This window comes from Rattus norvegicus, chromosome 6 (assembly GCF_036323735.1).
Source record: "Rattus norvegicus strain BN/NHsdMcwi chromosome 6, GRCr8, whole genome shotgun sequence".
Lineage (NCBI taxonomy): Eukaryota > Metazoa > Chordata > Mammalia > Rodentia > Muridae > Rattus > Rattus norvegicus.
Window position 1 is genome coordinate 125,216,707 of NC_086024.1, and position 11,379 is coordinate 125,228,085.

General features: G+C 49.6%; 1 protein-coding gene across 2 annotated transcripts; it reads left to right on the top strand.

Moving 5' to 3' along the window:
• Positions 1–484: 484 nt before the first annotated feature.
• Positions 485–11,149, top strand: Calm1 (calmodulin 1). 2 transcript variants are annotated; one of them, NM_031969.3, is made up of 6 exons: positions 610–726; positions 3,365–3,395; positions 4,965–5,108; positions 6,994–7,100; positions 7,485–7,620; positions 7,765–8,678. In NM_031969.3, exons 1-6 carry the CDS (start codon positions 724–726, stop codon positions 7,791–7,793), a joined length of 450 nt encoding a protein of 149 aa, NP_114175.1. In that variant the 5' UTR covers positions 610–723; the 3' UTR covers positions 7,794–8,678. The 2 variants fall into 2 exon arrangements, with proteins under 2 accessions (XP_063117613.1, NP_114175.1); XM_063261543.1 differs by having other exon boundaries at positions 485–726; positions 7,485–11,149.
• The last annotated feature ends 230 nt before the right edge of the window (positions 11,150–11,379 follow it).

Below are 11,379 nucleotides of genomic sequence, written 5' to 3' on the forward strand. Positions count from 1 at the left end.
ACTTAGCAACTGAGCTTCTAACTGTGCCTCGGACAGTTCTCCAAAATGAGAAAAGGCCAACCACCTTGTCTCCAAACACAGTCCCCTCTCCTCTGCAGCTAAAACTGTAGGGTCGATTCCCCCTCCCCGCGGCTGTCCTCAGCCCCTGGACCTCCTGAAGGTCCTCCCCTGTGGGGACCCAGGACGGTGGCTCTGCAACCTCGAAACCACCAGGAGTGGTGGGAGGGGGACACACAGGTGGAGTGGAGTTGAGTGACCGACACGCAGCTGGAAGGCCGAGGCGGACCCCAGGTCTCGCTACGCAGGCATTCTAGCTCTAGAGGACTCTTGCTTGTCTCAACAGGCCAGCAGCCTTGCTCAGGTCCCGGACTCCCAAGTGACCTCTGCCCGCGTAATGAGCCCGCCGCGCCGGGCGCGCCTTGGGGGCGGAGCCTTGCGGTGAGGTCCGGTTGTCGCAGCGCCGCCCTGCGCGAGGCGGTACTGCCGCGGCGGAGGGATACCGCGCACCGTATATATATCGCGGCACACAGGCTCGCGCTACGGCAGTGGTGCTGGGAGTCTCGTGTCCGTGGTGCCGTTACTCGCAGTCGGGCGGCGGCTGAGGCTCAGCGCACAACGCAGGTAGCGCGTTAGCAGCAGCAGCGGAGGCATCTCGGCGGTCACAGCCCCTGCGCTGGTGCAGCCACCCTCGCCTGCTCCGCTCTTCCTTCCTTCGCTCGCACCATGGTAGGTTGGGATCGGCAGTGGCAGACGTAGCAGCTGCCCAAGCTTTCTGAACAGATTTGTAGTTGAGTCTTGGGGCTCCCCCTTTTCCTGGCTGAGGTTACCCCCCCACCCATTTTTGCCAGGTGTTACGCAGCAGCAGCGGGGAAAGGGGATGTATTTCGGGTTTGCATCTCCGCCTTGGCTGCCAGGGAACCTCCTCTGAGTTTTGGACGCCTCTAGGGCTGGACTCTACAGTGGGCTGTGCGCGGGCTGGAGCCGCTGCCACAGCTGCACCGGGGCCTTCCGCATCCACCCCCTCCGTCAGCCCCGCACCCACTGCATCCAGCGCGCCGCACCCGGGCTGCCTGCAGCGCAGCGCCTCGGCCCGGGCCAGCAGGGCGGGGGAGCCGGGCGGGGCAGGCCGCGACGTCCCGGTAGCCAGTCCCTGATCGCGGAGAATGAATGGGTCGAGGCGAGCCGGTGGCGTACAGGACTTGGACCGCGAACTCCCGCGTGTCCTCAGCCACCTTCAGACCCCCTGACCAACCCAGTCGGGCGTCCTTCCTCCCGGGGGGCGCGGCGCGGGCGTGAGCTGGGAAGGAAGGAGCCGGGGAAGGGTGGGGTTGGGGGCAGGAAGGCGAAGGCTGGGGGGCGGAGAGGGCGGAAGCGGCCGCCCTGCTCCCGGGCGGGGCCCCGCAGGGTGGCCGCGCGCGTGGCTAGGCCGTGCAACCTCGGTCCCCCTCCTGGTGCCGCGCGGGACGGGCGCGATCGCTCGTGTCCGCCGGGAGGCCCCTTCCCGCGGGAGGTGCTCGGCTCACGCTAATTGGGGCGGCAGGGCGGGGGAGGAGAGAGTTGGCGCGCTCCTCGGTTTCCATTAGAGACGCAAAGTTTCTGCTGGGGAGGAGGCGGCGGCAGGCTCAGTGCCTGGGGGAGCAGGAGCGGTGGGAGGTGCTGGGGATAGGCAGCACTACGGTCCTGGGTCCCCTTTGGGTCTTCACCCTAGTGCGGCCCCTCGCCCGGCATGCCCCTTGTCTCACGCTAGCTACCCCCTGGGCGGCAGGGGGATGCCCATCTCTACGTTTTCGCTTTCTCTGCTGCCTCTGGATTGCCAGATGCGACTATGCGGTTGGCCCTGTGCATGTGCCGCGGCCCCCTTTTCCCTCGCCAGGCAGAGCTGACATCACCGGTAGCACCTTCTGCCCTGGCAAGGCGACTAGATCATTCCCGGCAGGTTCTGGAACGCCTTTGACCCAGGGCCAGAATGACTTGGGGGTGAGGTGGGGGAGTCGTTGTCCCGAAGGTGGAGATGCACTTGACAGGCCTCTAGTCAGAATTTTTCCCGAGGAGGTGGAACTCCTCTCTCTGGTGAGCTGACCGTTTTCTCCTCTCCTACGAGGTGTGGCAGTGCTTCCTGTCGTACAAGACTGACATGGCGAGCATTACATAAATCGTGTCTCCATTTGCCTTAAAAGTAGCTTCCAGTAATAGATAGAAGGGAAGACCCACTTAAAATTTAAAAAAGTAGAAGTTCTTTCTCTCCCAGGTCGATATATAAGGTGAATTGCCACGGAAAAGAAATGAACTCCAGTGCCATCAGATTCCTCTTGGGGTTTATTTTGTAACTGGCTTTATTAGAAACATATATTCTCCTGGCTAGAGGCACAGGTTCAGAGGTGCAAAGACTAAATAGTGCACGTGAAAATCACCTTTGTGGCCATTTAGTACCTAGAACATGGAAAAACCGAGTATTGGCGATACGCAGCTTTCCTGTCAGTCTTAAGATGGGCAGGATTAATACCAGGAAATGATAATAGTTGCTCCTGTACACGAGGAAAGGGGTAACCTATTGCCTCATAATTGTGTTTTCCGTGCTCATCTTTTTTGCAGTTTTATAACAGTCTTAAGATTCAGGTTTTTTCCTAGCTTCAGAATCGTAGGATAATTTGACTGAAAGGCATTAGCCGTTGTCAATGGTAGGCTTTTAGCAATTAACTGCCTAGTTTAAATGATTGGAAAGCATTTATTATACTGAAATGAAACCTGGGTGGGTAACCCATTATTGTATATTTTTCCCCACTTAACTGTTTCTCATAAAATGGATATAAAAGCCTGTTAATCCAGCCCAATACCATTATGTAACGCCAGTGTGGAGATTTTGGAGGACCCAAAGCTATGCGCAAGGTGCATTAAAAAGCCTGCCCGTGGACAGGATCCTGGTCCTGGCTGCCTTGTCCGCGGCATTGGGTTGGGTCTCTTGGATGGAATCAGCAACTGCAGTGTTTATGGCGCAGTAGGTGGCGCTCTTCCTTCTCTGCCTGCTGCTGCAGCTGGTGCTGCGGGCACTTCAGCCACTAGAGGCGCCATTTCCCACATTGCTGCTGACTGGTTTCTTTGTAGTGCTTAGTGCAAGCCGCAGGCCAAAGAAATGAAGCCAGCAGAGGCTGTCACTTCTTTGTCACCCTTTTTTGTTGAGCTATCCTGAACACTTTTCCTTTATTGTACCGACTGTCACTAAATGCCAGTACTAATGAGTCCAGAGCACTTTTTTAAAATACTGATTTGAAAAAAAAACACAATTTTAAAGTATAATTAGGAAAGCCAGGTTACTATCAACTGAACTTGTCTAGATTGAATTATGATCTTTCCTTTCTCTGTGTAGGCTGATCAGCTGACTGAAGAACAGATTGCTGGTAAGTTGAAGACTCTGGAGAGTACCCTGGAAACTGGAACTAGGCTCTGCCTTGGCTCTCTTGTCGCCCCCATCTCTGATCCATGGGGTTTTCTAAGAATTCTTAAGCAGCAACAGTGAGGTCATATATTTTAGAGATGACATGGAATGGACTCTGCTCCGCCTGTCGCACTCGGGTGTGCATGGCCGCTATAGAACTAGATCCGCTGAAGCAGCTACTCCAAAATGGGCTTTATAGTTCTTGGGCCACACATCTTTTAGTAATCCACCAGGAAAGCTCTTGCTTGCAATCCTAAAACACACGGAAAAGGTAAAAATTAGTGCTGTAAAACCACTGAACTGAGAATAGGACCCCCGTTGAAGGAATCAGAGAAAGAACTGGAAGAGCTTGAAGGGGCTCGAGACCCCAAAAGTACAACAATGCCAAGCAACCAGAGCTTCCAGGGACTAAGCCACTACCTAAAGACTATACATGGACTGACCCTGGACTCTGACCTCATAGGTAGCAATGAATATCCTAGTAAGAGCACCAGTGGAAGGGGAAGCCCTGGGTCCTGCTAAGACTGAACCCCCAGTGAACTAGATTGTTGGGGGGAGGGCGGCAATGGGGGGAGGGTTGGGAGGGGAACACCCATAGGGAAGGGGAGGGGGGAGGGGGATGTTTGCCCGGAAACCAAAGAATTATTATTAAGTATTAAATAAATAAAAAAAAAACTGAAAAAAAATTAGTGCTGTAATAATTGGAAAGTGAGAGACATCAACTTGGGTTTTCTTTTGAGATGGATATCTTACCATGTAACTCCAGTTATTCTGGAACTTTCTATGTAGACCAGGCTGGCTTTGAACTCACAGAGGTCTGTAGTTTGCCTCTGGAGTGCCACCCTGCCCAGCAACTTTACCCTGTTAATGTTTTAAGGTGGCTCCCCGGGGAAGAACGCTTGCTGTGCTTTGCAGAGGACTGGGTTAGGTTCCAGACCCGTATGGGAATCTGTAGTGGTTCATAGCTAGTTAGTTCCAGGGGGTCCGATGCCGCCCTCCGCAGATAGCACGTACGAATGTGGTATACAAATAGACATACACAGGGGATGCCGCCAGACACTATAGATAAAATAAACCTAAACATTTCCATTTTGGGACTTCTGAAAAAAATGTCCTGGATGTGACAGAAAGGGTGTGGTGGCTGCCTGGGGAGAACGTTTCTAGTAACCAACCATGTTGCTATGGAACAAGAGTCCATTGTGGCCATAGAAGAGCGCTGTGAAAGGGCTTTCTTTGAGGGGACTTCACTGTGACGGGAAAATCAACCGGCTGTCTCAGATTACTCGTAACCACCAACTTAAGTACATCCAAGCTAGTTTTCTTAGAACGTAGATTTTATTGATCCCGGTCAGAGGATATTGTCTGCTTTCTGGGCTGCCGTGTTAACTGGACCAACAGCTCTATTGTGATCATTATTTCGGTAGATAGAGACCAGGTGGTTTCTGGTAACTTGGAAAAGCCCCAGGGAAGTGTGTATCACAGGAGTGTTGGGTAAAAACACTTGTTCTAAAGAGTCAACTTCTCTTTTCAGAATTCAAGGAAGCTTTCTCCCTATTTGATAAAGATGGGGACGGCACCATCACAACAAAGGAGCTGGGGACTGTCATGCGGTCACTGGGTCAGAACCCAACAGAGGCTGAACTGCAGGATATGATCAACGAGGTGGATGCCGACGGTGAGGGCTTTGGAACTCAGTGAGCGCCGGTGTTGTGTGATTCAGGTTCAGACTTGTTACGGAATGTTTGTGAGGTCCCTAGAGCAAAGTGGTGTGCAGAATTGCTTTCCCTGGCTGCCTGGCCTCCTGACATTAGAAGATCATGGGCCCGCCCCTCAGGTGGCTCTGCTGCCGTCTAGAGCGCTGCCTGGGTCGGATGACTCTGCTCACTCTGCTTCCTGGGACCAACAGCTCCATCCCTTTATCAGCTGCTGAGGCTGCACCAAGTCCTGCTAAGGGGCAAGGGGTGGGGTGGGGTGGGGTAAAAACAAGTAGCCAGAGAACCTGCTTCTTAAAGGGGCCGTTGTTTCTCAGAGGAGGAAGAGCCGGAGGGCAGCGGCTGGAGGGAGCAGCCCTAGATATTACAGTGTCTGAAGACTATGAGGAATTTGTGGAATCTGAGAAGGGAAGCTGTGTAAGGCTCAGGGCCAGCCAGAGCCAGCAGCTACCCCATGACGGTCACACTCTAGATTACTAGCTTGTGGCTCCTTTTGTCACTGGTTTGGAGGCGTCCCCTCCCCTAATGGAGGTCACTTCTATCTAGGAATGCTAAGTTTTAAAGGAGCCAAGAAGGTACAATGTGGATCCAAGCTATACTCTCTAGACAGATGCTGTGAGAGGAGACATTTGCAAAAGTGAGGCGCCATGAAGTGTGGTAGACTTGGGTTTTCTGTGCGCATTGAGAGACTTCTAAAGATTATTCTTTTCCTCAGTGCTGCTTTTAGTGTCTAGCTGATGACCCAACCGCATGGCAACGTGGGTCATGGCAACATGGGTGGGGCCTTTGCTGGTGTATGCAAATCCTGGGAGGCCAGGCTCAGTGGGGTGGATTTGACTATCAGAGGGCATGGCGGGAGAGGTTGTATAAAGCCTTGCTTTGATACCAGAGGATCTCATGCTTATAGGTAGCACTTAGTGGTTGGTTTATTTTGTCTTACTTAAATAATCTCAAAGAATTGAGAGAATCTTTGATGCTGTGTTCGCATATTGGTATGCCATGTAGATCGAACCTAGGGCACTAAACATCCATACACACCAGCCTTGGAAGTTACTTGTTTTAAATGTTCCAGTGAGAAGTGAATTGTAAAGAACTGATTTTTTTCCTAATTTTATTTTCATTTATTTGGGATTTGTCTTTGGGAATTTGTATCCCTTAGCTTTAAAGGAGTGGCTGGAAACACTGGCTGTTGAGTGGGTTCCTCTGACAGTTTCTGGAACATTAATGATCCTGAACTGAAAATGGCTTCTGAGCTTTTCTTTTCCTTCATGGAACATGAAGATGCAGAATTTGGGGGTTTAGGAGTAAGAGTGAGCGCTTAGTGTGAGAGGCCCTGGGTTCAATCCCCAGTACCAAAAAAGGCCATGTTGGGTGGGGACGTGGCTAGAAAGCCTGTGGACTAGGGCTGCGAGTGCACCTGGGGAAGGCTAGGGAGAGTGGCCAGGCTGAAGCAGGGTGTTTTCTTCTCTAAAGCACTGGGTACATCACTAGGCATTATGGGTCAGGCTGGAGGATTCTCCCTGGGGGCAGTCGCATGCTTCCTTTTCCTTTGGACCTGCCTAGTCTGTTTTCATAGGTGAGGATTCAGGTGTGCAGCGTCCTCTGCACCTGTAAGTGCTGTGGGCACCGCCTAGCAGTGGATTCACGTGACATTGTTCTGTGAGCTGTTGGAGCATTTTGGCTACAGAAGGTCAACCTAAGAAAAACAGTAGTGTATGGATCTGGCTGCCACTTGAATCCTACCTACCAGATCCTGAACATTCCATGCAGTGGTTCTAAGATCATAACTGCTCAGCAGTTTCTGTGTGATGCTGTATCCAGCATGAACTTTTTCCTTCTCAATTAAAGGGAATGGCACCATTGACTTCCCAGAGTTCTTGACTATGATGGCTAGAAAAATGAAAGACACAGATAGCGAAGAAGAAATCCGTGAGGCATTCCGAGTCTTTGACAAGGTAATCTTGCACACTTGCCTTGGCGAGGTACATTTCATGGTGCCCTGTGCTGTCGCTGCTGAAAGTCGTACCTGTTGGTTGGGTAGAGTTGGCCTGAATGTCTGACCCTTTAATCTGTCTCCTGTAAGTGACAGTATTGGCCTGACTGAGGTGAGGGCCAGCAGAGGGAAATTCTGAATTGACTGTCCCTGTCTTTGTTATGTTCGGTGTCTGACTGCTTGTCCTCTGCATTCTGTGTCTGACAACTGGTGTCGTCTAGGGATGGGAGGAGGGCTGGTGTGCAGAGCTAGTAGTCACTCTGGAAGGAGGAGCAGGTTCATTCAGAGAGCTGCTCTCCTAGGACCTCTGTCCACGGTTGCCTTGTAACGTCGCTGCTGTTCACAGGATGGCAATGGCTACATCAGTGCGGCAGAACTGCGCCACGTCATGACAAACCTCGGGGAAAAGCTAACAGATGAAGAAGTAGACGAAATGATCAGAGAAGCAGATATTGATGGAGACGGACAGGTCAACTATGAAGGTAAAGGCCTGGTTTTCCGTAGCCTTCAGGTCGTTACAGCAAGTTAGCAGCCGCTGTGGATGCTTACCAGGGTATTGTACACGGTAGCTGTGTTCATTCGAGCCTTTGCAAATACTGAAACGTTATGGTTGTTTGTCTTTTCAGAATTCGTACAGATGATGACTGCAAAATGAAGACCTACTTTCAACTACTTTCCCCCTCTAGAAGAATCAAATTGAAATCTTTTACTTACCTCTTACAAAAAAAAAAAAAGAAAAAAGAAAAAAGTTCATTTCTTCATTCTGTTTGTATCTAGCAAAACTGAATGTCAAAAGTACCTTCTGTCCACACACAAAATCTGCATGTATTGGTTGGTGGTCCTGCCCCCTAAAGATCAAGCCCCCTACATGAGTTTTACAGTATAAATACTCGTACTACCTTATAAGGAAGCACTTAGTGGACTCCTTCAAGTTCCATTTGCTAATGATTAACACACTGTCTGGGCTGGCCAGTTTCTCATGCATGCAGCTTGGTGATTGAGCACAGTCAGGCCTTTGTATTAAAACTGAAAAATGGAAAAAACAAATTCAAACTCTCAGATGGCTTCTAGTTCAATCTGTTCAGATAAATGTCAGCAGCCAGTTTACCGCAAACAAACATTTAAAATTGGTTTACCTCAGGATGATGTGCAGGAAACGGGTGAAGGCTAAACTTTGAGACACAGCCCTAGATGTAGGACAGTCCTCTTCAAGTGCCCCAATCCCATGGTGACAGTGACACCCTGGTGGCGAGCCCGAGTGTGATGGTTCACCGCTGTGCACATTGCATTGGAGTGAAGTGAACAAGGCTGTCACCAAATCACACACGTTTTAATAAGAAATGTTTACTAAGGGAGCATCTTTGGACTCTCTGTTTTAAAACCTTGTGAACCATGACTCGGAGCCAGCAGAGTAGGCTGTGTCTGTGGACTTGAGCACACCATCAACATTGCTGTTCAGGAAATTATAATTTACGTCCATTCCAAGTTGTAAATGCTAGTCTTTTATTTTTTTTTTCCAATAAAAAGACCATTAACTTAAAAGTGGTGTTAAATGGTTTGTAAAGCTGAGCTTGGAAGGGGGACAAGGCCGTTGGAGGGGAGGTCAGCGGACATAGAAACACCCAACGTCCAGTACAAGCTGAATTTCCCGCCCAGGTTCTCTAGCATCAACCCCTGAAACCAGACAGATTCTTTGTCATCTACGACCATGTAAGTCTAGTTATTCAAATCTGCGCGCATGCGCAAATCATGGTGAATTGATACTTGGAGTAGAGCCCTAGTGAAGGAAGGCCTCAAGCATTCAGTAAGGATGTCTTGGCTGTGCTGCTGCTGACCTGTTGAAGTACATGAGGCCATCTGTGCAGGAGACATGATTTAGTGTGTGTGTAATCCTATACTCACTGTGTCTGGTGGAAGCAGGCCAGTCAAAGACACTACCTTTGATTCAGTTTAATTTATGGTTATACTTAACTTTAGCCTTTTTTATTATTTAAGTTCACTGCTTTTTCTCCCCCTAAGTAGAGTTAATGCTTAACACTGTCTTGAAAGCAAAACAATATCCCAGAATGAATTTTGTGTCTTAATTACGAACCTGTAACCAAAACGTAGATGTGCTGGTACTGGTCCCTTAGCCCAAGGCACTGGGCTATTTAAAAAGTCCCCCTTAGAAGTGTGTTGCATTTAAAACAAGGGCCTTGTACATTTTTCAGGGTGTTAACTGGCTGTATCTGATTAATAAGGAGTGTTGGCTTCCAAATTCGGGGGTGGCAGGGAGCTGGCAGGCTTGTAGCAAGGCAATGAGAAGCCCTTGGCAACCACACGGGTGCACTCGGGGTAACCTACAGACCCCTGGTTGCTCCTTCTCCTGCTCCCTGTCTTTCTGGCGTTTTGTAGCTCCTTAGAATTTTTTTCTTTTCTGCCAGAGGGATGGGTCAGAGCAGTAGAGAGGAAGACATTGCCTGAGCGCTTCTGCTCATCTTTGGACTGGGTGGTTGGCAGACAGGTCGATGGGTGGTAAATTGACTTCAGTATCGGACTCAGTAGGTATTCCCTTTTGGTAGAGAGGACTGAGGGCTCCAGGTGTGAAGTGAATGGCCGTGGATATGTTGTGTAAGAGGATTAAGTCGCCCAGTCGATGACCCAGTCTCAGGCTTGTGGTCTGTTACCTCTTGGTAGTTTCAAAGGGGGTCGGAGGTGGCTTTTTAAAAACAATTTACCCCCTATCTTTAACCATTTACCAAGTCTGTAGAAGCTGGGTAGACAATATTTTAGCAGCTCCGTAGCCTGTCCTAAAAGGTTACCTTCTAAACAGGATTCTTGTGTGGCCAGGGATCCTGCATGGGAACCGGAAACCCCTAACCCCCGGGGAGTGGGAAGCAGGAGTTTGGAACTGTAGGAGGCAGAGTCCCCCCACCTCCTCAGCCTTCTGGCATCCAGGGGCACAAGCAGCCCAGGGCTTGGTGTTGGCAGTCTGAGTTCGTGAGGTAGAAAGAGTGGGGTGTCAAGGCAGTACCCCTGAAGGTGGATAGTACTTTCCTGTACACTGTCCCTCACTTATAACTACTCTATAAATATATGCATATATTTATATAAATATATATATATAAAGTGACTGGTTAGCTGGCATCCTGCTTTAGCCTGAGACTTGCCCTAAGAAACTGCTGAGCCCTTGGTAAACGTCTACACAGTAAGTTTTTCTGTCTGTTGGGGGGAGCTGTTGAACAAGGCAGACATCTTGATAGTTCAGATGGGCTTTAATGTACTGTTGCCAGGGAAGGCTTTTTCTGGTTTTTTGACAAATTTTTGCACACTTCAATTGGTGTCTCTGAGCAACTTTAACACATTGAAGATGAGGTATTGTACATATTTTTATATTCTCTTTATAAGTGCATGTCTCCAACTTGTAACCAATATTGTACGGAATGGCTGTCCAGTAGGCCTAGTGTTTCTGTCACACGAGAGGGATAGCATCTACCATTCACCCCTCAGCATCCTGGGAGCTTCTTCTTGAATGAAGACTGTAAATTTGGTCAAGTCAACTCTTAGTTCGGTTTCCTTAACCATTTGAATGATTGACTGTGTGTCCTGCGTGTATTTCTCTTTGGCAGCGACCAGAGTTACACTGATGTGTCTCAACCGACCCACTCGGCGGGCAACCACCTATTTATTTTCTTCAACACCCCTTGAAGTTGTCCAGTAGGAGACAGATTATTTGCTCTCTCTCCCCTTGAGTTAGAAATCAGGGATGTGTGCTCTTCCCCTAGACCTGCAATGTTCATTAAACACCTATAGCAAGGATGGTGGTGGTCCTTCTGTTACCGAAGTCACCCTTCACTGTGGCTGTCTGAAAAGGAGATGTACTTGGACGTTGTGTAAATCTTGAGATAAACTGTCTTGGAGATTTAACCACCTCTCTGACGGGGGACCAACTCTATGGAAACTGTAAATAAGTTTTATTTATAAACCTGGCACTGTATTCAATAAACATTTCTGCAGCCTTTCATCTCTTAACTGTGAACTGTGTAGGTTTTTAGCACTCATAGCTTCCAGTCCCGTTTGCGCTGTACAAGACAGACCTCCCCGGAGTCCCCCAGGCTATGCAGCAGCTGAGCATGTGAAGCCAGAGGTGGCAGGGACAACAGAGGGCCTAAGTCTGCTCCAGCATTCAGTACCGTGGGGGTTACCCAAACTCTGAGCAGATTAATATCACTTGGAGAAGTGTATTTTTAAGCTGGCCGTGG

Bases quoted from the DNA above. Each gene is read 5' to 3' on its own strand.
- Calm1 (XM_063261543.1), top strand. The intron at 3,396-4,964 runs GTAAGTTGAAGA...TTCTCTTTTCAG, and splicing joins GACTGAAGAACAGATTGCTG to AATTCAAGGAAGCTTTCTCC. The intron at 7,101-7,484 runs GTAATCTTGCAC...TGCTGTTCACAG, and splicing joins CATTCCGAGTCTTTGACAAG to GATGGCAATGGCTACATCAG.